We start from the raw sequence: 25,181 nt of genomic DNA, 5'->3' as shown, positions 1-25,181 counted from the left end.
ACAGTATTTTACTGGAAAATTGATGCTCAATGAAAAATTTAAAATATGGAAGTTAAATGTGGAAAAAATCCCTGAAAATCTTGCCACTGTTTACATAAGGGTGAATATCCCTTTACAGATGATAGGATGCATTAACACACACACATACATGTTTGATTAAGGTATGTGATGTACCTACCTAAAATACATTAAACTGTTACATGCTTCTGTCATTAAGTTTAAGCCATCATTTTAACAGACCTGTCATTACATAAGTATCTTAAAATATAAAGACATTCCTATTGAATATTTCACTTTTGCAAAATTTAGTAACATTGACATGCTACTCACCTTTTCTACTTGAATTTCCTAATTATAAGGTCCTATTCTGTGATTTCTATATCAAAGGGACGCACGTTCTATGTTTTGATATGTACTCAGCAACTTCACTTTGAAAATCAATTTTTCAATCCACCGCTAGGAAAAAGTGTGCAAGTCAGTCATTGAATAAATATGTTTGATGAAGTTACCAAATTTCAACAAATAATTTTTTTCTTTTTATCTCAGGCCAGAGAGGAGTAAGGAGATAGAGAACTTGACAAAAGTAATCTACTTCACACAGCCTCTTTTCTCTACTTAAGAAGTCCTGATGAAAGTAATGCTAAAACCCTTGGGAGACAATCACATCAAAACCTAGACGGAAATGTGGTGAATAAGAAACCAACGATCAGTTCATTTACTAAGAAATGTTTGTCCTCTGTCACTGTCATTAGTAACTCTTTCTGACACTTAAACCTCTGCCTTGACGTTCTTGAAAAAAGGGTCAACAGTATGCTTTCTGTATTGCAAGATGAACAATCCATTTTCAGTAAGTCTATACTGTCACAAAAGATAACCAAATTTGTACTGTATAAGGTTCACAGAATATTAGATAGACAAAGTCCAAGATAAGATCCAACTTGAAGCGAGGCTGGGGGGAGACAAATGGAGCTCATCATAACAGGACGATGCCACATTAATATTACAAATTGCAATACTGAGTGGTTTTCTAACACTTCAAATTTTTGTCTCCCTGAATTACTTTTAAGGCCAGATTTAGGTTAACTCCTCTGAATACAAATTTTTATGAAATTTTGGAGGGGATTGCAACATAATTTTCAAAAAGTTGTTCCTCATTCATTAACTGAACAAATATCGAGCACCTACAAAGTAGCTGACAATGTTCAGACTGTAGATTCAGAACAAACGTCGCTGCATTCGTGGAATTTACGTTGTAATGGGCATAAATTTTGGCATGTTCATCATACTTTTGTACAAGGCCTGCTAAAACTCACACTAAGGCTTCTCCCCTAATATTTAATAGAGGTCAAAGTTCAAACTTACTACACCATTTACCAGAGTTCTCTGCCGTGTGGCCTCCTGGCTACTGGGACATGTTGAGCTATGGCTGAAACACCGACTTTAATGAAACAAATGATTTTTTTTTCTTCTGAACTTGATGACTGGAAGAATTCACATGACACCTGAGTTGTTTCTGTCTCTGTTTTCATCATTCTATGGAACTTTTTTCGTGTGTGGGCTCTCTGATGGTCTTACCACTCCTATCACTTTTATAGGATTTATCAGCAGCATGGATTCTGTGATGAACTGTCAGATTGGAGCGCCAGCTGAAGCTCTTCCCACAGGTCTCACACGTGTAAGGCTTCTCCCCCGTGTGCACTCTTTGATGGGACTGTAGCTGTGAAGGCCGACTGAAGACCTTACTGCATCTGTCACATCTGTACGGCTTCTCTCCAGTGTGGACGCTTTGATGAAGCTGAAGACTTGAGGCCTGACTGAAGTGCTTCCCACACTCCCCACACTTACATGGTTTCTCTCCTGTGTGGACCCTCTGATGCATGTCGAGGTTCAGGCTCCGCTTGAAGCCCTTCCCACACTCCTCACATTTGTATGGCTTTTCTCCAGTGTGGACTTTTTGATGGGCTTGAAGGTGTGAACTCCGACCAAAGCTCTTCCCACACTCTTCACAGTTGAATGGTTTTTCTCTGCTGTGGACTCTCTCATGGGCCAGAAGATTTGAGGCCTGCCTGAAGACTTTCCCACACTCCTCACAATTATACGGTTTCTCTCCGGTGTGGATTCTGCAATGAATTTTAAGATCTGCTCTACGACTGAATCCCTTCCCACACTCTTCACATTTGTATGGTTTCTCACCGGTATGGATCAGCTGGTGGATCTGAAGTCGTGAACTCTGATTGAAGCCCTGCCCACACTCCTCACACTTGTAAGGTTTCTCTACACTGTGGGCCTTCTGATGGATTTGAAGATATGAACTCTGACTGAAGCCCTTCCCACATACCTCACATTTATAGGGCTTCTCCCCTGGGTGGACAACCAGATGAACTTGATAATGGGAGTTCCTCCTGAAGCTCTTCCCACACTCATTACATTTGTATGGTTTCTCTCCTGTATGGACTCTTTGATGTGCCTGAAGGTTTGAACTCAGAGTAAAGCCTTTACCACACACATTACATATGTATGATTTCTCTCCAGTGTGGACTCCCTGATGGGCCTCAAGACTTGAAGGCCGACTAAAGCCTTTCCCACATTCCTCACATTTGTAGGGTTTTTCTCCTGTGTGGACCCTCTGACGAATGTATAGATTTGAGGTACAAATGAAGCCCTTCCCACACTCCTCACATTTGTACGGTTTCTCTCCCGTATGGACTCTCTGATGGGACTGAAGGTGTGAATTCCGACTGAAGCTCTTATCACATGTGTCACATTTGAATGGTTTCTCCCCAGTGTGGACTCTCTGATGGTCCTGAAGGTGAGAGGCCTGACTGAAGGCCCTCCCACACTCCTCACAATTATAAGGTTTCTCTCCCGTGTGGACTTTACAATGAATAGTAAGTGCTGACCTACGACTGAAGCCTTTCCCACATTCCCCACATTTGAATGGTTTCTCTACAGTGTGGACTTTCTGAGGAGTCTGCAGCTGTGAGCTCTGACTGAACTCCTTGCCACACTCATCACACTCACTGTGTTTTCCTCCCACGTGAACTCTCTGATGAATATGAAGAACCGAGCTGTAACGGAAGCCTCTTCCACACTCACTGCACATGAGACTTCTCTTTTGAGTGTAATTGCTGGTGAAGATCAAAGGTGGAGAGATCGGTGAAGGTTTCTTTACATTCATCACACTGGTAAGGTTTTTGTCCTGTGTGAATCATAGTATTCTGATCCAGTGTTGAAACCCTCGTGCTATCTTTTCTATAATCACTGTAGCCGTAAGATTTTTGACCCTTGTGTACTCCATGAGCATCAAGGTGATGTGAAATCCAACTGATGGTGTCAACATCCTCTTTACACTGACACAGTTTATTTTTCATGGAAATTTGCTGGTGTCTATTCTGATAATTCTGGGACTCAGCCAATGAAGTTTTCCTCCAAGAATCCTGGGCTCTCAAAGTTGCAAACCTTGGATTTCCAGTACTACTGGGATCACCTGCTTTATCATTTAATATACGGTTCTCATCTTCAGAAATTTGAATAGAGTCCTGCCCCAATCTGGCAGGGGGAATCACCTTGTTTGTGGAACTGACAACTATTTATCATGGAGTCTTGGCATCTGGTTAAGTCATTTGCAATCTGTTGCCAGATTTGCCAGCAGGAAAGCTCTTCACGTGATCCTCTGTCTTGAACGGCCCTCAACTCACTTTGATTGTTTTCTTCTATATGGACAGAGAATTCAGAGATGTGGACACGTGAAAGCTTTGTTCAAAGATTCAAGATTTTACACTTAAGACACAGTATGAGACTTTAATGAACCTCAGGATGGTTCAGCTGATCTTTCGCACGACAAATGAAGTTCTCTGGTTTATATACTAACAGAAACCAAGAGATGGTCTGTTAAACTCCCAAATACTTAGCATTAATGAAACCCATTTAAAACCAAATGACTACTCTGACATACTATTTAAATCATCTTTCAAAAATTACATGTCATTCCTACCATAACACAGTATCAATAAAGACAAGCATTTTGCTGTGCTCACAGCTTTAACAGTGCCTAGCAGTTAGTCAGGGCTCAAGAAATGCATGCACAGGTGAACTCAGTTTGATTTCTAGGATTCTCTACAATTCTGAATCCCAGGTTAAGTTTGAACCAAGTCAGAGAAGCGAAACAGCTTTTACACGTCAGGTATCAGATACAGGAAAAGGACTGGAAAGTACAGTTTTGCTTAAGTTGAAAGGCTGCACCCGAGGCGGCAGCACACCAAGGGGGTTAGTGCTGAGGAGGATATGAAAGGTGCTAAAAACCGGGACTTCCCCGGTGGCACAGTGGTTAATGATCTGCCTGCCAGTGCAGGGGACACAGGTTCGAGCCCCGGTCTGGAAAGATCCCACATGCCGCAGAGCAACTGAGCCCGTGAGCCACAACTACTGAGCCCACGTGCCACAACTACTGAAGCCCGCGTTCCTAGAGACCGTGCTCTGAAACAAGAGAAGCCACTGCAATGAGAAGCCTGCGCACCACAACGAAGAGCTGCTCCCACTCACCACAACTAGAGAAAAGCCCATATGCAGCAACGAAGACCCAATGCAACCAAAAATTAATTAATTTTAAAAAAGGGTCTAAGAATCAGTGGGGTTAAAAAAAAGCATAAAGACCTATGCACTGGATCCTTCTGAGGCATTTGTGCTGCCTAATATGTTCCTCCACTCCCCCTGCCAAGCAGGAGTCAAAATGTAGAAGCTAGGGAAGAATGCTGTCTCTTTAAAAACAGCATGGAAAATTTTTGGACACAGATACATTGGTCTTTAACAAGAATGAGTTCCAAAGTGAAGAATGGGGTTTATGAGTGAGCTGGGAATAACTTCCATAGCCTGTGATAAGTATTGAGAAGAAACAGACTAGAAACTATTAAAGAATGATCAAAGCACCCAAGGTGACATTATCTAAAATGCCTTCTACAAGATACATACAAATGCACACACACACACACAAAATGTTTGTAGAGCTAACAAAGATCGATTTCTTATTAGTGAGGTGGGCTTTGGAGGAGGCAAATGGGACGCAGCGGGGCAAATCTTTTAAGGGAAAGGCTAACTCACCAGCTGCCTGTTTTCTGAGACCTGTTCTCCCCTGGTATAAGGGATAAGGAAACAGAAATTTCTTTCCTTCTATGGGAGGGCTACCTAAGAAGTAGACATAAGAATCCTCATTCAAAACAGTATTTCCTCCCCCAAATGAATTTGCTCTGCTACTAAGAGCTCAAGGAAAGTCACAGGGAAAGCATTTTACTCAGTTTGGTTATAATTACAGGTTCTATACATATTTTTTGTGCAAGTTGATGAGGGCCAACTTGTACAGAAAGGCAAACACACACATACACACATCATGGGCACCTGAGAAGTTAGAATTAGGCTAGGAATTCATTTGAAGACAAAAAAACATTTAGCAATATCCCTTATTCACTCGGATTTGTTCACCGCCTACTAGCTATTTTCATGGAAGGCTAATTTCTCTATCCATTAACTCATTCGTTTATTCAAGAAATATTTAAGAGTTCCTGTCATGTACCAAGACTATGCTAAGCACTGAGGCTAGTGAGCAATAAACATATAACAGACCAAATTCCTCCTGCACTCCTGGATTACCCTCCAGTGGAAGAAAGAGAGGCGAGAAACAGGTGAACAAAATGTACATGAGTGAAACGCTTAGAGACAAAACAAGGCAGGGCAGAGAGAGTAAGAAAGAGAGGACTGTATTTCCCATAGGGTGGTCAGAGGACAGCCACCTCCTCATCTTTAAGGTGACTGACTGAAAGAAGTAGAGGCCTAAAAGATTACAGGTGAAAGAGCATTCCAGGCAGAGAGAAGGACAAGGAAAAGGCTCTGTGGCAGAAGCATCCTTTGCAGGTCTGGAAAAGATAGGGTAAGAGGGAGGAGAGGTGGTGTATTCAGGGAGGTGGTGGAGAACAAACAGCAGCCCACAGAAGGCTCTAGAAGCCACTTTAAGTGGTTTTTATTCTAAGTAAAAGAAGCCACAAGAGAATTTTGAAACAAGAACATAACCTGACTTAAAGTTACAAAAGATCACTTTGCCACCTAAAGAACAAACTGTGGGAGGAGAAGGGTGGCAACAGGTGACCAGTACAAAGACTATGCAATAATCCTGGAAAGAGATTTCCAACTGGGACCAGGTGATGGACAGCACAGGGCTGGTGAGAAGCAAAACAGACAGACAGCTAACCACAGGAACTCACGACTGCTTGGTTCTCACCTAAATTTCTATCTGCGTTGCTGAATTCATCAACCAAAGCCTCTCTTCTCTTTCTATATGTTTTGTATCTCGTTTGAAGAATGAGAACATGCAAAGTCACAAGTTAACATGAACGGGCTAGAGCGAAAGTTTACTAGAAATTTGAGTTCCAACTGCATATTCAAGGTATTGAAAGCTGTGTTTTTCAAACTTTGTATCACGACCCACTGAAGAAACAGCATTTATTTCACAACCTAGATACACAGGTAGAAAAGTATACATTACTAAAACGAAGCTTGAATGACCTATATCTAACCAATGTCTCTTTTCATGAAATCTGTTCCCACTGGCTCTCACACCACTCATGCCATCGCCCAGAGTTTCTGCTGCAATGTGTTGTACTCTTCCTAAGAAACTCTGATATTTTCTATACTTTTTTATTTCATTAAAAAATCACACGTAGGGCTCAATAAATTGGCTTTATGATCCACTAATGGCAGGGAGGGAAATCTGAAAAAGAATACACAAGGTACAGCAAGATACTGTCGATTTACAGTTCTTTTACAGAATAATTGAAAAGGACCTGAAACACACTGTTTGGAAAGACCAGAGGCATCCTCTCGTGTCCCACAGGAATTGCAAAAGTCTGGTCCCCAAACTCAGGGAACCACCTCAAGAGGCCCAAAGCCTTGAAACACCAAGGTCACAAAGACACTCGCAGAGAAAGGCTGTCCTCACCCACTGAGACCAGGTTCCGGAAGTTTTCCACCATCACATCCTGGTACAGCTTCCTCTGGGCCGAGTCCAGCAGCCCCAGCTCCTCCTCTGTGAAGGCCACGGCCACGTCCTTGAAGGTCACCGCCTCCTACGACAAACACCACCACCTCAATCTTATACCCAGTGGCCAGTGGAAGAGGGGCAGCCCCGAGGAGACGAGGAGGATGGGAAGTTGCTCCGGCTCCTGTGAGGTGTGCAGACTTCCCAGCACCCCCTCCTTCCATCCTGCCAATGCCACACACTGACTTTCCTCAGCCTCACCGGACGTGCAGCTATGAAAGAGAAAGCTTTGTGTATTTACCTGGGGCTCTCAGACAACTCATAAGTAAACTCCCTAGAATTCTAACCCCTGGATCCTGAACTAAAAAGCTTTCACTGTTTAATTATTATTGCCAAGTGCCCCAGAAACAGTTACCAATTTAGTCCTGGCAGTATTTGATGGCACCTGCTTTCTCATTGAGGTGGGAACCAGCTGAGAAGGAGTGTTATCTGTGGAAACTAACCAAAAGGCCATGCCAGGTCTCTGAATGAAAACTCTCTCTTTCCCCGTTTCTGTCTTTCGCTTGAATGCAATACTCTGACTCCAGACCCTTGGTTTTCTGGGTGAGTCTGAGTTGGTTCCTCCTTTTTTCACAACCCCTATTCTTTATATTTAAAACAAAGATGAAACCAAGCACCTCTTTATACAATTGTTCTGAGCTGTCTATGCAGTGACAAGTGCTTTAAGTACCACTGGACTTTTTAAACTAAGGTCATGTATTACTCTGATTAGAAAAAAATAGAAGATGGAAAAAGAAACAAACCAGTAAATAAAATACACAAAGGGTCTGACTCAAGCATGGGGAAGACTGAATCTAACTCTGGTCGTGAGAAAACTTCTAACCATACATTATTTTTTCTGCGTGAAGCAGCAGTTTGATCCTGCTGTGCTCTGCCGTATTTGGATATTCTACCAAAAAACATCCAAGGCACCACATGGAAAACATACCTCTTAAATTCTGAATACCTAAACCTACTATGTTAAGGGCAAAAAGGGGCAATATTCTTCAGAACAGATATTTTGAGAACAAGGTTAAATCAGGAACACTGTCACTGTAGTGCTCCGAAAACAGGAGAAGTCTTTCAACTCAATGTCTGTGAATAAAGAATAGTTTAAAAAATAGGTGCAGGGCTTCCCTGGTGGCGCAGTGGTCGAGAGTCCGCCTGCCGATGCAGGGGACACGGGTTCGTGCCCCGGTCCGGGAAGATCCCACGTGCCGCAGAGCAGCTGGGCCCGTGAGCCGTGGCCGCTGAGCCTGCGCGTCCGGAGCCTGTGCCCCGCAACGGGAGAGGCCACAACAGTGAGAGGCCCGCATACCGGGGAAAAAAAAAAAAAAAAGGTGCCTAAGTTTGCAGGAACATGATAAAGCAATTAAAAGTGAATGTTAGCTAGTATTAAATGAAAAAAACAATTTAAAACTGTATCTATGTTATAAATACAAATACGCATCCATGAATACATATGATGAAGAGATTACAGAAATATAAAAGCAGCTAATTTGTAAGCAGGTAAGCAGTAGACTGGAAGATGTCCTTCATTTCCCTTAATTTTTCTTTTACTTGTAAAATAAAAAAATGATGAAATAAAACAAAAATTAAAACCGAAACCAATTAAATTTAACAGGAATTTTAAAAAAAGCACACATGGCACACTCAGGTCCTCATATGCTTAGACTCTCCTTGAAAGAGAAAACCCATATGGAACTATACCCAATATTTCGTAATAACCTATAAGGGAAAAGAATCTGAAAATATATGTATATATATGTATAACTGAATCACTTTGCTGTACACCTGAAATTAATACATTGTAAATCAACTATACTCCAATCAAAAAAAAAAAAAAAGAAAAAGAAAAAAAAAGAGGAAAACCTGTGTCCAACCTGAGTACAAAAATGGCGTTTTTAACAGCAAGAAAGGCAAGCTCTACTCACCTGGAATGTGCTCATTTTCTCTCTCCTTCTGGGGCAGTGCAGAGTCCTAGCAAGACAGACAGGGAAAGAAGAAGTCAAACTGGAAACTGGTTTAAAGAAAAAGAAGTCACTAACCCACGTGGTGCTCATTGTGAATTACCAAGGCTCCCAGTCCTCGGGGTGGCTACAGCTGATTATGCTTGATGAGCAGAGCCCCACGCAGATACCAGATGCCCCCGTGAACCCCCTCAGTGGCTGTGTGAGGAATGACCTGCCCATTCATACACAGTGGCCCCCTCACAGTGTGCCTGCAGCTTCCACAGGGGTCATTCTTATTCTGGGTATGGTGTAAACAGAGACCATGTAAGTCAGAGTAGGTTTTGGAGTCAATAGGCATGGGCTCTGATCAGGCTACGCCATTCACTAGCAGTGTCACCCTGGGCAAATTATGCACATCCCTTCGCCTCAGTTCTGTCCTCTGCCAGTAGGGGAGAACACGGGCATCCACCTCGTGAGATCGTCATAAGGTAGGAAGCTCTGAGAACACCACTGTCAGGGTTTCTTATTTCTTAGCAACTGCGGTAAAGCAGATGATATTTTAGTTAGAAATTATCCTTAGAGATGTGATTTCTACCAACAGAAGACTGTCAGACATGTGGAGGTCATACGTTGTTGCCCTGTTATGTGAGAGTCTTTAGACTTCTGAAAATCTCTGCTTGTCTTCCTAAAGATTTTGTGACTGCAACAATAATATTTAAATTGACATGGACAACTTTTTACAAAAGGTATAAAAATACGTTAAGTTTCTTTTTAGACAGGAAGTACCCTTTTGACAATTATGCACAGAGGTAAAGAGAACTAATAAAAGCCAGGATTCTGCAACAACAATAAAAAATAGTTTGACAGTCCATACCTAATTCAAATGAAAAAAGACAGGAATCTGAATTGTAATTATATCATCATAAATATAGGAAAGTTTAAGAAATAAATGGGAGACTTCCCTGGTGGTGCAGTGGATAAGACTCCACATTCCCAATGCAGGGGGCCCGGGTTCGATCTAGTACAAAAGATGGCAATGATTCCACTCCCCAAAGCTTGGGAGAGAGACATCTTCACAACTTCTAACGACCTCCATTTTGACTCTACACTTGCTAGCTGTCTTCTGCTCAACTCAGGATTCTGAAAGGGGCCCTGACAGTTGACAATAATTAGTGGGGGAATAAAATCATTGGACTAAGTAGGGCTTTGGTGAATCCAGCTCAGTTTTATCTGTGACATCCAGCAGGGTCAATTTCCTCGGCCTCAGTTTCCAGAAAAGACCCTCTCTTGAGCTTCTCGAATTTTCACGTGCATGTGAATTACTGCGGGATCTTGTTGGAATGCAGCCTCCTGGGCCCCCTACGCAGAAATTATAAATCAGAAGGTCTCGAATGGGGCTCAAGGCTGGGCATTTCTATCCAAGTGATGCCAGTGCCGCTGGTTTGTGGACCACAATTTGAGTAGCACTGCAGTGTAACATCAGTCCCACAAAAAACAGCCTCCACTACACAGAAACATACACAAAGAGTAACCAGACAAAAAGGCACTAAAACATTAACAACTGCTATCTTTACATCCTAAAGTTATAGATAATTAAAATTTTTCTTTATGTATATATCTGCATTTTTCCATAATGATTATGCTGCTTCTATGATATACATATTATTTGAAATAAAATAAATGACCCAGTTGAGAAAACTATCTTAAAAACTCATAAAATAGCCTAAACCTTGCTCTCAAGGTCCCCACAATTAAGTCCCAACCTACTTTCATGATATGATTCTAGCCAGTACCCTATGCTCAAAGAGAATATACCAAAGGGATTAGCAAACTCAGCTGCTGGACTCAAACTGCCTGGGTCCCAACCCCAGCTCTGCCTCCTACCATCGGGGTGAGGATGGGCCAACAGGGTTGTGTTCCCTGCCCCCAGCTCCTCAGCCTTAAAGTAGAGAAAACAGCAGTACCAATTCACAGAGCCACTGCCTGATGGAAATGTGGTCATGTGCATAAAGCTTTTAGAATGGAAATTAGTGACCAAGGCTCAGTTATCATCGTTACCCATGTCCCATACGTTCTACAATTTATAGGAATATCTTAAGTAGAAGAATGCCAAGTCCTACTCACGTGGGGCTCTGTTGCCTCTTCCTCCGTGCAGTGCTTTTTGAGAAGCCAGGGCTGGGGAAGGAAAGGAGACTGTGAAATACCAGGGCTGTTGTTTCCATCCCCACTAATTCATACCGCACCCCCTTCCGCCCCCGTACCAGCTAGAAGTCCTCTCCTTCCAAAACAGGCCAGGAGTCCAGGACAATTCAGCTTCCTGGGCTCACAGAATCCCGCTGCGAAATGGGTGCCTCCCGAATTAGCGTAGTATTAATACCAACAACGTATCAGGCAGTTGTAGACCTTTTACTTGTGCTATCTCGTTTCTTCTCACAACACTATGTTAACAAGGCATTCCTTTCTCCCCCCTTTTACCGAACAGCAACGGAGGCACAGAGGAGTTAAGCAACTCACCCAGTGTGACGCCGTATGAAGCGGTAGGGCTAGCTCATAGGTGGGGGACGGGGTCAGGTTAGGGGTGAAGAAAACCGGGGAGACCCTCAAACCCCAGGAGGCACGACCTGAGCCCACCCCATCCCGGGTACGTTACCAAACGCAAAGAAGCTCCGCCCGCGGGACGTACATCACCACTCCAGGCCCTCAAACCTCCGCTTTTAGCCGCCCCTCCTCTTTCTCCCCAAATGAAAGGTCTGCAAACGTTGGCCCCAGGCGCATGTCGGGGAAGCTTGAATGGGTCGTGAAGAGCGGACCTGAAACACCGCCATCACGCAAAACATGGCTGCTACGTGTCCTCCTGGGGCGGAAGTGCCTGCGACTAACCCGGAACTCCTGGACCACATTTCCCAGAATTCCGCGGGTAAACCTTTACAGCGAGGCGTTACTGTAGCTGCAGTATATGGGACTACACGAGTTTACGAGCTCTGGACTACATGTCCCAGAATGCAAGGGTGGGTGCGGGGGTGTCTACCGGCACCAGCTCTGGACTACATGTTTTCACTCTGGTTTTCACTTTCCGGAATCCCTGAGAAGGTCTCGGGCAGTCTTGCCGTTCTACTGTGTAGGCTTCAGAAGAGTGTAGATTCTGTTCATTGAAAGGCGTACAAACTCAGTAGAATTTTGGACGTCTTCAAGAGGCTAAGCGACATAAAAGCATTACCAGCCACGAAGGCTTCCTGGTAAACCCCAAAGAGTTTCACCATTGGAATAAGGGGAGAAGGAAACTGGGCTTTCTTTGGCAGGGACTGAAGCCAAACGCCAAAACACCTCATTCCCTGAGATTGTGTAAAGGTGAACGTGTTTTGTTAGCATCTTACAACCCGTGCAGAAGCAAGGGAAAATCCTTTCTAGAGACAGACATCAACATCCTAGGTCTCAAGTTATTTCTGTAATTATAAAATCTGTGACATTGTTATTTGACCAAGTGAACTTTAAGGGGAAGGAAAAAGCATTACTTGACATACGGAGGGACACTTCACAGTCATAAAAGTTTCCAATTATCAGAAACTAATAACTTCAGCTGATACTTTATAAAGCAAAAATTGACAGAACCATGAAGAGAAACATTCAAATTCATAATTGGATCTGGAGATTTGAACACATACATAGAGGGAAATGTTGAGCCTTAAAAGCATATATTAAAGTAGAAAGGGGGGCTTCCCTGGTGGCGCAGTGGTTGAGAGTCCGCCTGCCGATGCAGGGGACACGGGTTCGTGCCCTGGTCCGGGAAGATCCCACATGCTGCAGAGCGGCTGGGCCCGTGAGCCATGGCCGCTGAGCCTGCGCGTCCGGAGCCTGTGCTCCGCAACGGGAGAGGCCACAACAGTGAGAGGCCCGCGTACAGCAAGGAAAACAAAAACAAAAAAAAAAACAAAACAAAAAAAAAACAAAGTAGAAAGGAAGTTGAAAATTGATTCAGAAAACATCCATTTCAGGAAGTTAATAAATGAATAATAAAACTGAAGAAGGCAGATGGAAAAATATAAGATCAGATTAATGAAATACAAAATAAAGTAGATCCCACACACACCCACAAAACAGAAATTAAAGAAAAAAACAAAACAAACAAAAAAAGATCATCCATAGTATAAACAAAGATTTTTTCAAAAATTTGTTCCAAATTCTTTCAGGAAAATATCCTCCAAGAACTATTCCTGACTTAAGCCAACATAGCACACAGGATTTCTTTCCACTACAAGTAAAGTGAAATCTTGGATATAGCATGATGAAATACGGTAACATGATTAAGTTTTATTTATTCACCTCCTGTTCCCTGTGGCACCCTCCACTCCCTTCTCTACCCCGTAAGCTACCATTCTAATTTGTTTGATGTGTTTTCTTTTGGGTGTGTTCTTGTGCACAATGTGCACTTGTGTATATTTTCGATTCATATAAATAATATTGTGTCATAAAATTCATTCTGGTGTTTATTTCCTTCATTCAGGAGTATATTTTTAAGATTCACCCATCCGGGCTTCCCTGGTGGCACAGTGGTTGAGAGTCTGCCTGCCGATGCAGGGGACGCGGGTTCATGCCCCAGTCTGGGAAAATCCCACATGCCGTGGAGCGGCTGGGCCCGTGAGCCATGGCTGCTGAGCCTGCACGTCCGGAGCCTGTGCTCCGCAGCGGGAGAGGCCACAACAGTGAGAGGCCCACGTACCGCAGAAAAACAAACAAACAAAAAAAAACATTCACCCATCTATCTAATTTGTTTCATAGAGTTCCATTTTCTGCACCCACATTTTACCTGTACTCTTCCAACTGCCATGCCAATGACAATAAAGTAAACATCTTCTTACATTTGTTTATAGACGTATCTGAGAATTTCTTTGGAATACATACCCGAGTGAAATTATTTCATAGCAAATGTGTATACTTTAATAATATAGCCAGATTGACTTCCTGAAGGGCTACACCAGTCCAGATTACCAAAGAGTTGCACGTCAGGTTTTTGTGCAACCACTTACCTTCATTTGGACGACTCATCACCGTTTTGCTAGTGTATTAAGTGTATAGTAGTATCTTGTTTTAGTTAAATTTCTCTGATTTCTAATAAGTTTGATCTTTTATTCAAATGCTTGGTAGCTTCATCTATAAATGTCTACTTAAAACTTTTGCCCCATTTTCTAATGTGGATGCTATCTTTTTCTTCCTCATTTCTATTACATATTCTGATTATTAATACCTTTTCAGTTTTACCAATTACAAGTATCCTTTCCTAATTGGGCACGTGTTTCTAAAATTTTTCTATTGTGTTCTTCATGGAATAGAAATCTTTAATTATAAGATAATAAACCAATAATTTCTTAATATCTGTGCTTCTGAAACTCCTCAGGTGAAAAAATATATTTCTACCTTTTAAAAATTAACTTTCTAGACTTATCTTTCACATGTAGGTCCTTTAAATATTTTGGAGTCTATTTATGTACATTTTATTACATGGGATCCACTTTTATTTTTCTCCAAGAGAAATTCTTAAAAATAGTGATATTCATGGCTTGAAGATTCAATATTACAAAGATATCAGTAATCCTCAAAATGATCTATAGGCTCAGTCAAACCCCAATAAAAACACCAGCATTTTTTCCCCTTGGAAATTGATGAGATGTTTACAAATATTATGTGGGAAAGCAAAGAGCTACAAGAAGGGCTGGGGGCTTCCCTGGTGGCGCAGTGGTTGAGAATCTGCCTGCTAATGCAGGGGACACGGGTTTGAGCCCTGGTCTGGGAAGATCCCACATGCCACGGAGCAACTAGGCCCGTGAGCCACGTAGTGAGCCTGCGCGTCTGGAGCCTGTGCTCCCCAACAAGAGGCCGTGATAGTGAGGCCCACGCACCACGATGAAGAGTGGCCCCCGCTTGCCACAACTAAAGAAAGCCCTCGCACAGAAACGAAGACCCAACACAGCAAAAATAAATACATAAACTCCTACCCCCAACATCTAAAAAAACATAAAAATAAAAAATAAAAGAAGAGCTGGGACAATCTGAAAGAAGAATGAAAAGAAAGATATTAGTCACATTAAATCTTACTATAAATCTACAATATAAGATAGTCTGGTGTTCGCTCAAGGATAGACAAGATAATAGACATCAAAATCCATGTTGAAACAGACATTATAACAACGTGTAAAAAGAAAACACTGCAGGGAGTTCCCTGGTGGTCTAGTGGTAAGGATTTGGCGCTTTCACTGTGGTGACCCTGGTTCAATCCCTGGTCAGGGAACTGAGATCCTGCAAGCCACGCAGCACGGCCAAAAGAAAAAAGAAAGAAAAGAAAACACTGCAGCAGAGAGGGGAAAGAACTCTTGTTAATACAGTTGATCCTTGAACTAGGGTTCAAGGGGGTTAGGGGTGCCAACCCTCTGCTAAGCTGAAAATCCAAGTATAACTTATAGCCAGTCCTCTGTACGTACATGGTTTCTCCATAATCGGCAATTCTGCATCTGAGGATTGAACCAACCTTGGATCGTGAAGTAGTGCAGTATTTACTATTAAAAAAAATCCTCGTATAAGTGCACTTGTGTAGTTTAAACCCATGTTGTCCAAGGGTCAACTATTGGTTCTCAGTCAGCTGGATATCCATATGGGAAAAATATTAATCATTACTGCATAGGATATAAAAATATAAATTGCAGAAGATCTGCAGACTTAAATTTGAAAAGTAAACAATGATGCTTTAGGAAAGAAACGTAAGATAACAGCCTTTTTGCCTTGGAGTAGGAAGAATTTCTTAAGACCAAAAAAGTCACCAACTGTGAAAGAAAAAATTGAAAAATTGGACTATTTTAAAGTTAAGAAACACTGTAAACCCAAACGCAGCACTCTTGGGCCAAAAGTGAGAGATATTTTAAAAACATCTATGGAATAAAAGACTCAGATGCATCCCTCATGCCCATGCATTCTTCAAGGGTCAACTGTATCTACCAAAGTTGAACATATACCCTAGAACCCTTTGGCTCCACCCATAGAAATATCCCTCAAACAAGTGCACAAGGCACATTCTAGATTGCTCACATCACCACTAACTGTGATAGCCAAGAATGGGGAAGTACCCAATACCCACCAATAATGGGATTAATAAATAGATTTTGATATGTTTACACACTGCAATAATATCCACCAATGAAAATGAATCAAAGGTATCCACTCCCAACAATATGGATAAATGTCATGGATATACTGTGGAGCAAATGAAGCCAACACAAAATAGCACCTGTTACACGACTCCATTTATATCAAGTACAAAATAGGCTAAGTGAATCTACACCATTACAAATTAGTGGCTACCATATGGAAAGGAAGGTTACTAGAAAGAGCCAAAAAGGGATGCTTCTAGGGCTTGGGGTTTGTCCTGGTCCTCCAAGAACTAGACGGCAAAGTGCTGAGAAAGACTTTAATGAACAAATCTTTCATTAGGGAAAACATCGGAGAGGAAATGGCAGGGAGCTCTGGAAGGCTGGCGGAGCTATCAGCTCATAGTGCAAGTCTGACCCTGAGTGAAGATTTGGAAGAAAGATTTGGTAGATCATCCGAGACTGCCTTGTCATCCACGTAAACTCCTTCAAGGCTGTCAGAGTCCTTGAAAAAAGGTCACTGGACAGAGGAATCCTGGTCTCCAAGAAATGGCCTGCCTTAGGATCCCTGCTGTGCTGACTAGGAGCAATCAGGGGCAAGGCCGGCCTCCAGGCAAACCTGGTGATGGGTTTAAGAGCAGCAGCTGGGACCTTTGGCCAGTTATGCTCCCTGTGGTCATAACTGTGAAACAGGAGACTCTCAACGTGGATGCTTCCTTGCGATAAGATCTGGTTCTTTATTTCTGTCAGTAATAGTACTGAAGCAACGTTGCGTCCTTCTCAGTATAGCATACCCCAGAGATCTAAAACGTTCGTTTGTTCTGTTATTGATCATGTTCATCTCTTGGCTAAGGTAGTGTTCACCAAATTTATACCTACTGTATTTCTTGTTGTGATTAATACTTTGTGGAGAGATACTTTGGGTTTTGTAGCATCCTGCTCCTTGTAAACTTTCAACCAGTAGTTTTATAATTCATTGATTACTCTTGCCAGAACCTATCATTACTATGATGGTTGTAAATAAGGATTTTTACATTACATCATTCCTTCTATATATTTATGGTTTGGCATTCTATTATGAGAGCCCTTCCTTCCCTCCCTTCCTCTTTTTTTATTCATATTCTGTATGATAATTGTTTATTTTATGGCCAAATTGCTCAGATTTACCCAGTGTGAGTCTCTTCAAGCTGGATCTTTTTACACATCCCGCCACTCTTTCCTACTTTCTGGCACAGTAAATTTTCTCCAGGATCATTCTACACTTTCCTTGCTCCAGCCCTGAAATAGAAACGTGGATATACATGCTTATATACATCACATACACATGTGTGTGTTTGTATATACTCACACTTCCATATCTACTTCTGTAAATACCTAGCATGTGCACTCACTCCCTCTCTCTCTCTACAGATGGGTGGACGGATGGATGGATGGATAGACAGATCTGTATAAATAACTTATGGTCAGACTTCCATACCGTGGTTCCTCTGTATCTGCAACCATGGGTTCAACCAACCACAGATCATGTAGTACTGTAGTAATTACTATTAAAAAAAACCCTGCATATAAGTGGACCTGCCCAGTTCAAAACCATATTGTTCAAGGGTCAACTGTAACTTGCTAAATAAAGCCCTTTAACCAACTATATTAAAAATACCACCATTGGTCTGCGTATGGAACGCCATCCAAACCTGCTTTGTCCTTACTGGTTCCACATCCAGAGGGTCCTCTGCTATTATGCTCAGTTCTCTCCCCTTGTGCATCTTTTCAACAAGAGCAACTTTTTTTTTTTACACCTCCACAATGTAGGTATATCCACTTTTGTTTCTAGCTCCAGGATTTTCCCTCTCCCTATTATGGATCTGTAGTTAAAGCACAGCATAAATAATAAAGCTTCAATTGTTGAAACTCATGAATTTTTCTGTGTATGCAAAATAATCTGAGAACTGTTTTGTTTTTGAAATTGGCTTCCGGAGTTCCTACCATAATTTTGATCTTATATGCCTTATGACAATATAGAACAATCATATAAGGTCTTAACTTGCTATTGCAGAGACTGCGCTCAACCTAGGTCCACAGAATGCTCTGATGTCATCATTGAGGTCACAGAATTCCACTGTGCGCCTGGCAACCTTGCAAACATAACAGCCCTGGTGAGCACTAGGCAGTACTGCTGGTTCACTAAGTGGTACAAGTTTTTCAGCCATTTAGGAGACTTGACTATTTTTATTTGTATTGAATCATTTCAACGGATTGCCCAAGAGCCAACAAGGGCCAACCTGTAGGGAAGAGGAGGAGTTGGACATCTCTTGAGGCATCTTCTAAGGGAGACTTCTAGTTGGTACCATGAAACGGCGACAAAAGAGGAAACATCTGGAAAATGAAGCTCCTAAGATCTTCACATTTGGGGCAGTTTTCATTTCAGCTGTGCTTCAAATTGCTGGCTGGAGACGGCCTGTTGGAAGGTGGCTGAAAGCAAGTAGCAATCCTTCGGGCAGCCTGGCCCTTCTCGACTGTCAGACATCTTCAGGGATATTCTAGGAAATGTTGTTTGTTCTAGAGAAGGGAGGGAAACAATCCAATTGTCCAATAATGCTTGAATGGAAAATAAATGATGCTATATGCATGTGATGAAATAATATCAAGCAGTCAAAAATCAAAGACCTAGATCTATATGGATTCACGTGGATAAATCTTGAAAACATAATATTGATTGAAAGAAAATAAGATCAAGAACGTTAGATTGTGATAACAGGTATGTAAGTATTTAAATATTTAAATCAATTCAACATATTGCTTCTATATATATATAGATGCAAGAAAATAAACTTTATCCAAAGAACACATTATTTACATTTCCTATGCTCATTTATCTAGGAGACCCAAAAGAACCCACAGATAAACTAGCAGGAACTAATAAGACGGTTCAACAAGGCACACACATACAAGATCAATAAATTTTAAAAGTCAATCAGGCTCCTCTACACTGGCGATAACAAATTAGAAAGTGTAAAAGAAAATAAGAAAAAAAGAAGATCTAAAAATTGTCACAAGAGCCATATAAATTATTTAGAGCTAAGCATACGTAGAAGGCAATATAACTAACAAAGTGAGTACGAACAGTTAAACTCCACCCAACCCAAGGTTAGGAAAAGACTGTTGTTACTTTATGAGAACAGACCCTCTTCTTAAGTGGCAGATCAGTAAGTGAGAGTGAATCAAAGAAACACAGCATTTGAAAAGTCAGCTAGTCCAAGCCTCTTGATGGCACATACAGAAGCTGAAGCCCAGATAGGTTGAGTTACTTGGTAAAGGGCCCAACGTCCTGACTCAAGGACTAGCATTTTTCACTCATTCGTAAGACACAATCAAATGCAGTACCTTGGAAAGAGATGGGAAAAAAATGAAGAAATCAATTATATAGTTCCTCATCTTTAAGTACAGAAATAGCTGTGACAAAATTACACGTATTGAGGGAAAATTGAAGTGCAGAGTTTAAAATGTCAATAATCCACAGGGAAACTGGAGACCACTGAAAATATTCATATTAAATCTCTCTAGAAAAGACATGAAAAGATCTCCACTCAAAATGTGAATTTTATAATAGACATGGTATGATACAATTTATAATAGATATGGTATGAACCTTTCCCTTTCACGGGAAAGGTTCAGCTGGGAAAAAGGAAATGTTCTTGAAAATGGGGCCTGTGCTATTGCAGACACTGTGCTCCACCTAGGTCCACGGAATGCTCTGATGTCATCACTGAGGTCACAGAATTCCACTGTGCGCCTGGCAACCTTGCAAACATAACAGCCCTGGTGAGCACTAGGCAGTACTGCTGGTTCACTAAGTGGTACAAGTTTTTCAGCCATTTAGGAGACTTGACTATTTTTATTTGTATTGAATCATTTCAACGGATTGCCCAAGAGCCAACAAGGGCCAACCTGTAGGGAAGAGGAGGAGTTGGACATCTCTTGAGGCATCTTCTAAGGGAGACTTCTAGTTGGTACCATGAAACGGCGACAAAAGAGGAAACATCTGGAAAATGAAGAGTCCCAGGAAACTGCCGAGAACGGAGGAGGTATGTGGGGGGCAACATGCTGGGGCACATGGGTTTCTGCCAAACTAAACCTTCTCTAGGATGGGGGGGACTGAGAACGTGTCACCTGTGAAGCAGGGAGCGAGAGACCTTGTCTCACTGACGCTGCCGTATCCATCCGGAGGGTCCCTGTGGTGTGAGACGGCACAGAACGGCCAGATGCCCCCTGGGAGATGGGAGGTCAGCTCCGCTGGTCTGAGGACTCTCCCCTGGGGCAGCCGGGCCTGGAGCTCTGTCGGACTCATAGCAGGCTGCATCCTGCTTGCACAGACCTAGAGGTGCAGCTTTTCTCAGTCCCCGATTTCTCTCTTATTCTCTTGGATCTTTCCCTGGGGTCATGAGGTGGGGGATGTGAAGGATGCAAGGATGCTGAGAGAGACCCATGAGTTGCTTGGCCTCTTTTACCAAAGTGGAAAGAGAAGCCCCATGAGTTGAAGGCCCTGTTGAAAAATATCTTGACAAGTGGAATGCACTTTGAAAGAAGATTGTTTGTCTAGGGATGGTGTCATATTGAAAGCAAGGAGGTTTTATTCCTTCAACAGGAAGAATTTCCCAAAGGAGATCAAGGGAAGGGAAGGGTTTTCCAGAGACTGAGACCGCGTGAGCAGGGGTGAGAAATGGCCTCAGGGTCCTGCGGGGAGCTCTGAGAGCCACGGGCCACGGGGTGCCTGCGTGCATTAAATGTAGGCGAGTAGCTTGCCCTGGGAGAGGGGTGGTCACCCCAGAGCTCCAGCTAGAGGCCTCTGCCCCAGATTAGAGCCCAGTAGCTCCTACCAGGCCCAGGGCCCTGGAGACTGTAGGATGGGCCCTGGGAATGGAGCTCTAGACAGCAGGCAGATTTCCAGGCAGTGGCTGGGACAGGCTGGGGAAGGCAATGACTGCCCCTGACCATTCAGAATATTTTGCTCTGTGTTCCTGTGTGTGACTCTGTGTGTGTGTGTGTGTGTGTGTGTGTGTGTGTGTGTGTGTGTGTGGTAGTGCAGAGAAGAGCGAGATGAATGGGGTTAGAGTGCTTACCAGATATAAAGTCTGCGTGGTAAAGTTCTTGTCACCCTGCCTGGACCTGGCTGACACTCGGTGTACGTAAGAGTGTATACAGAATTCTTGTTAGGGGTGTTTCATGAGACAGTAACTCATACACCCATGTACACTCTGATACAGCAAAAATATCACACACCCCACATATAACTTCCTTAGTAAACCACACACAGCACATGGAGGTATATACATGCATCCCTTCTGTACTACGTTCTCATACAACCCACCTGTATCACAATCGTCTCCTCCAACACCAAACGCTGGAGATGAGATATGTATATAGACACACACACTATATATATAGGACATACACACACACACTATATATATATGTATCTCCTCAACTCTTGCACAAACACAGCTAACTTCAGCCATCTCTAAATACCTCTATAAGAACCAGTCACGTGTCATACACACCACACTTATAACACATTCTTGAGTAATGCCAGACCCGCTTTGTACAAACCACAGTAAACCACAGTCTCAGTAACCCAGGTCAGGATGGCCAGAGAAAATATGGGCTATCCAGTTCAATTTGAATTCCAGATAAACAACAAGTAATTTTTCAGTAGCAGTATGTCCCACATATTGTATGGGCCATACTTACACTAAAACTAAGTCAGGCCAAACACTGCATGGGAATACTTACACTAAAAAAGTATTCTGGGTTTATCTGAAACTGAAATTTAACTGGGTGCCTTGTATTCTTGTTCGCTAAGTCTGGCAACCCTTATATACTTACCACCAGCTGATGTATTATATATTTATTGTAGTTTTGTTTAGTGTGTGTCTTCCCCTACTAGAATGTGCAGCGTTACCAAAGACTACAACAATGGAAGAGTGCCGGATACACAGGAGTAGCTGCTTACTGAATCTTGGTGACTGAATGAATGAACACGCACCATAAATACAAGCCACACCATGTAATGAGGAAAAGTTACATGTCCCAGAATTCCTGACTTGTGAACAGAAACCATGCACACAAAGGCCACACACACAGATAGACACATCTGCACTGTGCTCCCCATGCCAACCCCACACTTACCACAGACTTAACTGATACACATCACTCACTCTTCCCACACACTCACAGTCACCACCGAGGCCTACATTACCAACTAGACAGTGAGAGAATAAGTATGGATTGGAATTAAATCCTGGAGTATCCACTGGGAACCACACTCTCAACTGTGTGTATTCACTGCACCTGACACGTGTCACACACTCAGTAAATATTTGTGGACAGAGGACTGATGAACCCACCCTGAGCCTTTCATTCTTCCCTCAGGAATCTCGAAGTCACAAGAGGATCCCCCTCGGCTTGGATCCACTGTGGTGGCCCAAGGCTGCAGCCCAGGGCCAGGGGAGGTCTCCTCTGCCTCTAAATACTTCTTCTGTACTTCTACTCGGCGCAAGCTCAGCTACGCTGGTAAGGGCGCGGGGCTCCTCAGGTGAGGGGGTGCTTGGCTGTGAGGCAGGAGGCACACAGATCCCAGGGAGGCTGAGAGGAAACCCAGGGTCATCAGAGGTGATGAGGGCTCTGTGGAGGAGCCTGGGCAGGATGGCTGAGCTGTTCCGAGGGCGTGGATGCCAGCTGAGTCTGGGTGTGTGTGTGTGAATACTGCTACTACCATGGTGGGGAAGTCAAGGAGCAGGGGCCGGAAAGGTCTGGGCTTGAGGTGGAGGGAAGAGGGACCAGATTAAGCATCTTCAGAGGAAAATGTAGGCTTTGTCTTTGCCTTTGCTTCCAGAGAAGGACAGAGTTCTGCATCATACACCTCCAGCCTGAGAGCAGGACCATCCAGCTCAGGTCCACACAGCTCACACATACACGCGCCCTCCAGGCACAGCCCTTCTCAGTGCACATCAACCCCAAGCACGTGCTCCACAGTACTCTCCTCCTGCACCACAGCCCCATTCCACAAGGAATGCACCACCGATATTCCCAAACTCACACTCCTCGTCGTACACGCATCCAGCCGCATCCCTCACATACCACAGCCCTCACCACCATACTCCACACCCCTGTATACAGACACCGCTCCAGTATCCCCCCCACGCACATGAAAAGCCCACAGATGACACCAGATACACCACTCCGTCCTACGGCCAACAGACACCAAGCTCACGACATAGCTATGTCGTGCCAATGTCCCTCTCTCGTCTACCACACCTGCTCCCTCAGCTTCCGGCATGGCCCATGCATGTTATTATGATTTTAATTTCCTTTTTCAGGAATCCGGAGATTTCATCGAGACACTGCCCAGCCTAGAGCAGCCCTAGCCCAGGATCAGGGAGAAGGAGAGACCGCTCCCCCATCACACTGTGTCTCCTCCTCACCCTCTTCACCCTCTAAGAACTATCTGCACCCAGACAAAGAGGAAAGGGGCATGAAAATATACTACATGCAGGTACAAGTGAACAAGGGTGTCGCTGTCTCCTGGAAGACAAAGAAACCCTTGGAGTTGCCTGAAAAGCAGCTGAGGATAGAAGAAGTGACCCTTCCTGAGGATGTGTGCGCAGTAGCCACTGAGCCCTCTTCTGATGTGTCCACCGAAAGCCTCCTGTCTGACAGTGAGCCCACTGGGGAGGACAAAGAGTATGAGGAAAGGGCAGAGCCAGGCAGCCCATCAGGGCCACCTGCCGTCAAGGAGAGACCCAGCGCCAAGACAGCGGACTGGATGGTGACCATGGAGACCGGCTTCAGGTGCATGGCCTGCTGCCGGGTCTTCCCCGCCTTGGAGATCCTCCAGCAGCACGTGAAGTTTGGCATCCTGGAGGGCTTCAGCTGCCGTGTCTCTCATCTCACCATGGTCCAGCTGATGGGCAATGTGGAATCCAAGAGCACCCCTGAGGAGGAGGACGAGGAGGAGGAGGAGGAGAACGAGGAGGAGGAGGACGACGAGGAGGAGGAGGAGGAGGAGGAAGAGAAGCAAGAAGAAAAGGAGAATGAGGGAGCGCAGCCCACGGGGGAAGGCCCCAGCCCAAAGAGACCCCGCAGGCAGGGTCTTTTCTCTCCTTTGAGTTCCAAACAGCAACTGAGATTCATGGGACCGAAGATCCTGGAAGACGGTGTGGCCGTCCCTCGGAAGAGGTAAGGCTTGAGGCTGGCAGTCTTCTGAGCCTATGTCACGAGGGCCCAGAGGAGTCTAAGGGAAGGGGCCGCACACATGTGCTGGTTGACCTAATGGCTCTGCAGTTGCATCAAATGGGACACACCCAGCACTACCAAAGGCATTGAGCTCTGTTGACGTAAACAAGAAGGTGGAGCCTTTTCCTAGGAGTTTTCTCAGGGTCTGCACGACGGACCTCAACTCTTAGAGGACGTACTGCCAGCAGCGCCTTCTCGGCAGAGAGAGCCAGGAGTGGTCTCCAGAGAGGACAGGGGCCCTGGCAGGACCAGACCGTTGAGGTCTGAGAGCCTTGGGCCTGAGCCGAGATCTCACCCGGACCACTGGACCTAGCCTTCTGTGACAAAGGGGAATATGAAAGAGAGTCACGTGGAAATGAGGTCCCCCGAGATATGGAAATGTTCCAGAACCTTCGTTGCGTGGTAGTTGATCTGGAGCCAAGCTCACTGTGGTGTGTGTGGCTCTGAGCATTAAGGCAACGCTGGAGGGTAACCCTGACCAGCAGAGCTTGGAGTGCTGCTTGTCTCTTCCTGTTCTACCTCATTTGTTTTATCCCTTCCAGGGAGAAGAAAGGACCCTCGGGAGAGTAGCAGACAGAAGGCCGTGGTCTGAAGGAGGATGAAGGGACCGGCACTCAGTCTAACATCATATGACGATAGAAGCGTCCTATGCAATAAAGGGCATTTTCCAAACCTTTCCTGGAGCTTTTATTTAATTACATTTTTCTATCTATGCATCTATCTGTCATCTACATCTGTATCTTT

The 25,181-nt window shown here is 43.8% G+C and overlaps 2 protein-coding genes across 2 annotated transcripts in view; one reads left to right on the top strand and one right to left on the bottom strand.

The window, feature by feature from the left end:
• Positions 1-24,428, top strand: part of LOC308610517 (uncharacterized protein) — a gene marked incomplete at its 5' end in the record, with an annotated part of 32,818 nt that extends 8,390 nt beyond the window's left edge. The window contains 7 exons of the mRNA XM_081259622.1: positions 2,785-2,809; positions 6,881-7,210; positions 9,141-9,317; positions 9,446-9,503; positions 11,498-11,569; positions 11,764-11,932; positions 23,905-24,428. Of these exons, the coding sequence (XP_081115748.1) occupies positions 2,785-2,809; positions 6,881-7,210; positions 9,141-9,317; positions 9,446-9,503; positions 11,498-11,569; positions 11,764-11,932; positions 23,905-24,384 (1,311 nt within the window). The 3' untranslated portion in view covers positions 24,385-24,428. The remainder of the gene's footprint in view (positions 1-2,784; positions 2,810-6,880; positions 7,211-9,140; positions 9,318-9,445; positions 9,504-11,497; positions 11,570-11,763; positions 11,933-23,904) is intronic.
• LOC308610514 (uncharacterized protein) lies at positions 514-10,173 on the bottom strand. Its single transcript, XM_081259620.1, has 3 exons — positions 8,998-10,173; positions 6,986-7,112; positions 514-3,713 (listed from the first exon to the last, which is right to left on the bottom strand). The coding sequence occupies exon 3, from the start codon at positions 3,176-3,178 to the stop codon at positions 1,529-1,531; it is 1,650 nt and encodes a 549-aa protein (XP_081115746.1). The 5' UTR covers positions 3,179-3,713; positions 6,986-7,112; positions 8,998-10,173; the 3' UTR covers positions 514-1,528.
• Positions 24,429-25,181: the final 753 nt, after the last annotated feature.

Source organism: Mesoplodon bidens (assembly GCF_964165515.1).
Source record: "Mesoplodon bidens genome assembly, contig: HAP1_SCAFFOLD_856, whole genome shotgun sequence".
NCBI classification, from domain to species: domain Eukaryota; kingdom Metazoa; phylum Chordata; class Mammalia; order Artiodactyla; family Ziphiidae; genus Mesoplodon; species Mesoplodon bidens.
The sequence above is the reverse complement of the archived record's forward strand: the minus strand, read 5'-3'. Positions and strand labels throughout refer to the sequence as shown.

Bases quoted from the DNA above. Each gene is read 5' to 3' on its own strand.
- LOC308610514 (XM_081259620.1), bottom strand. From the start codon at position 3,178: ATGAATGTAAAGAAACCTTCACCGATCTCTCCACCTTTGATCTTCACC.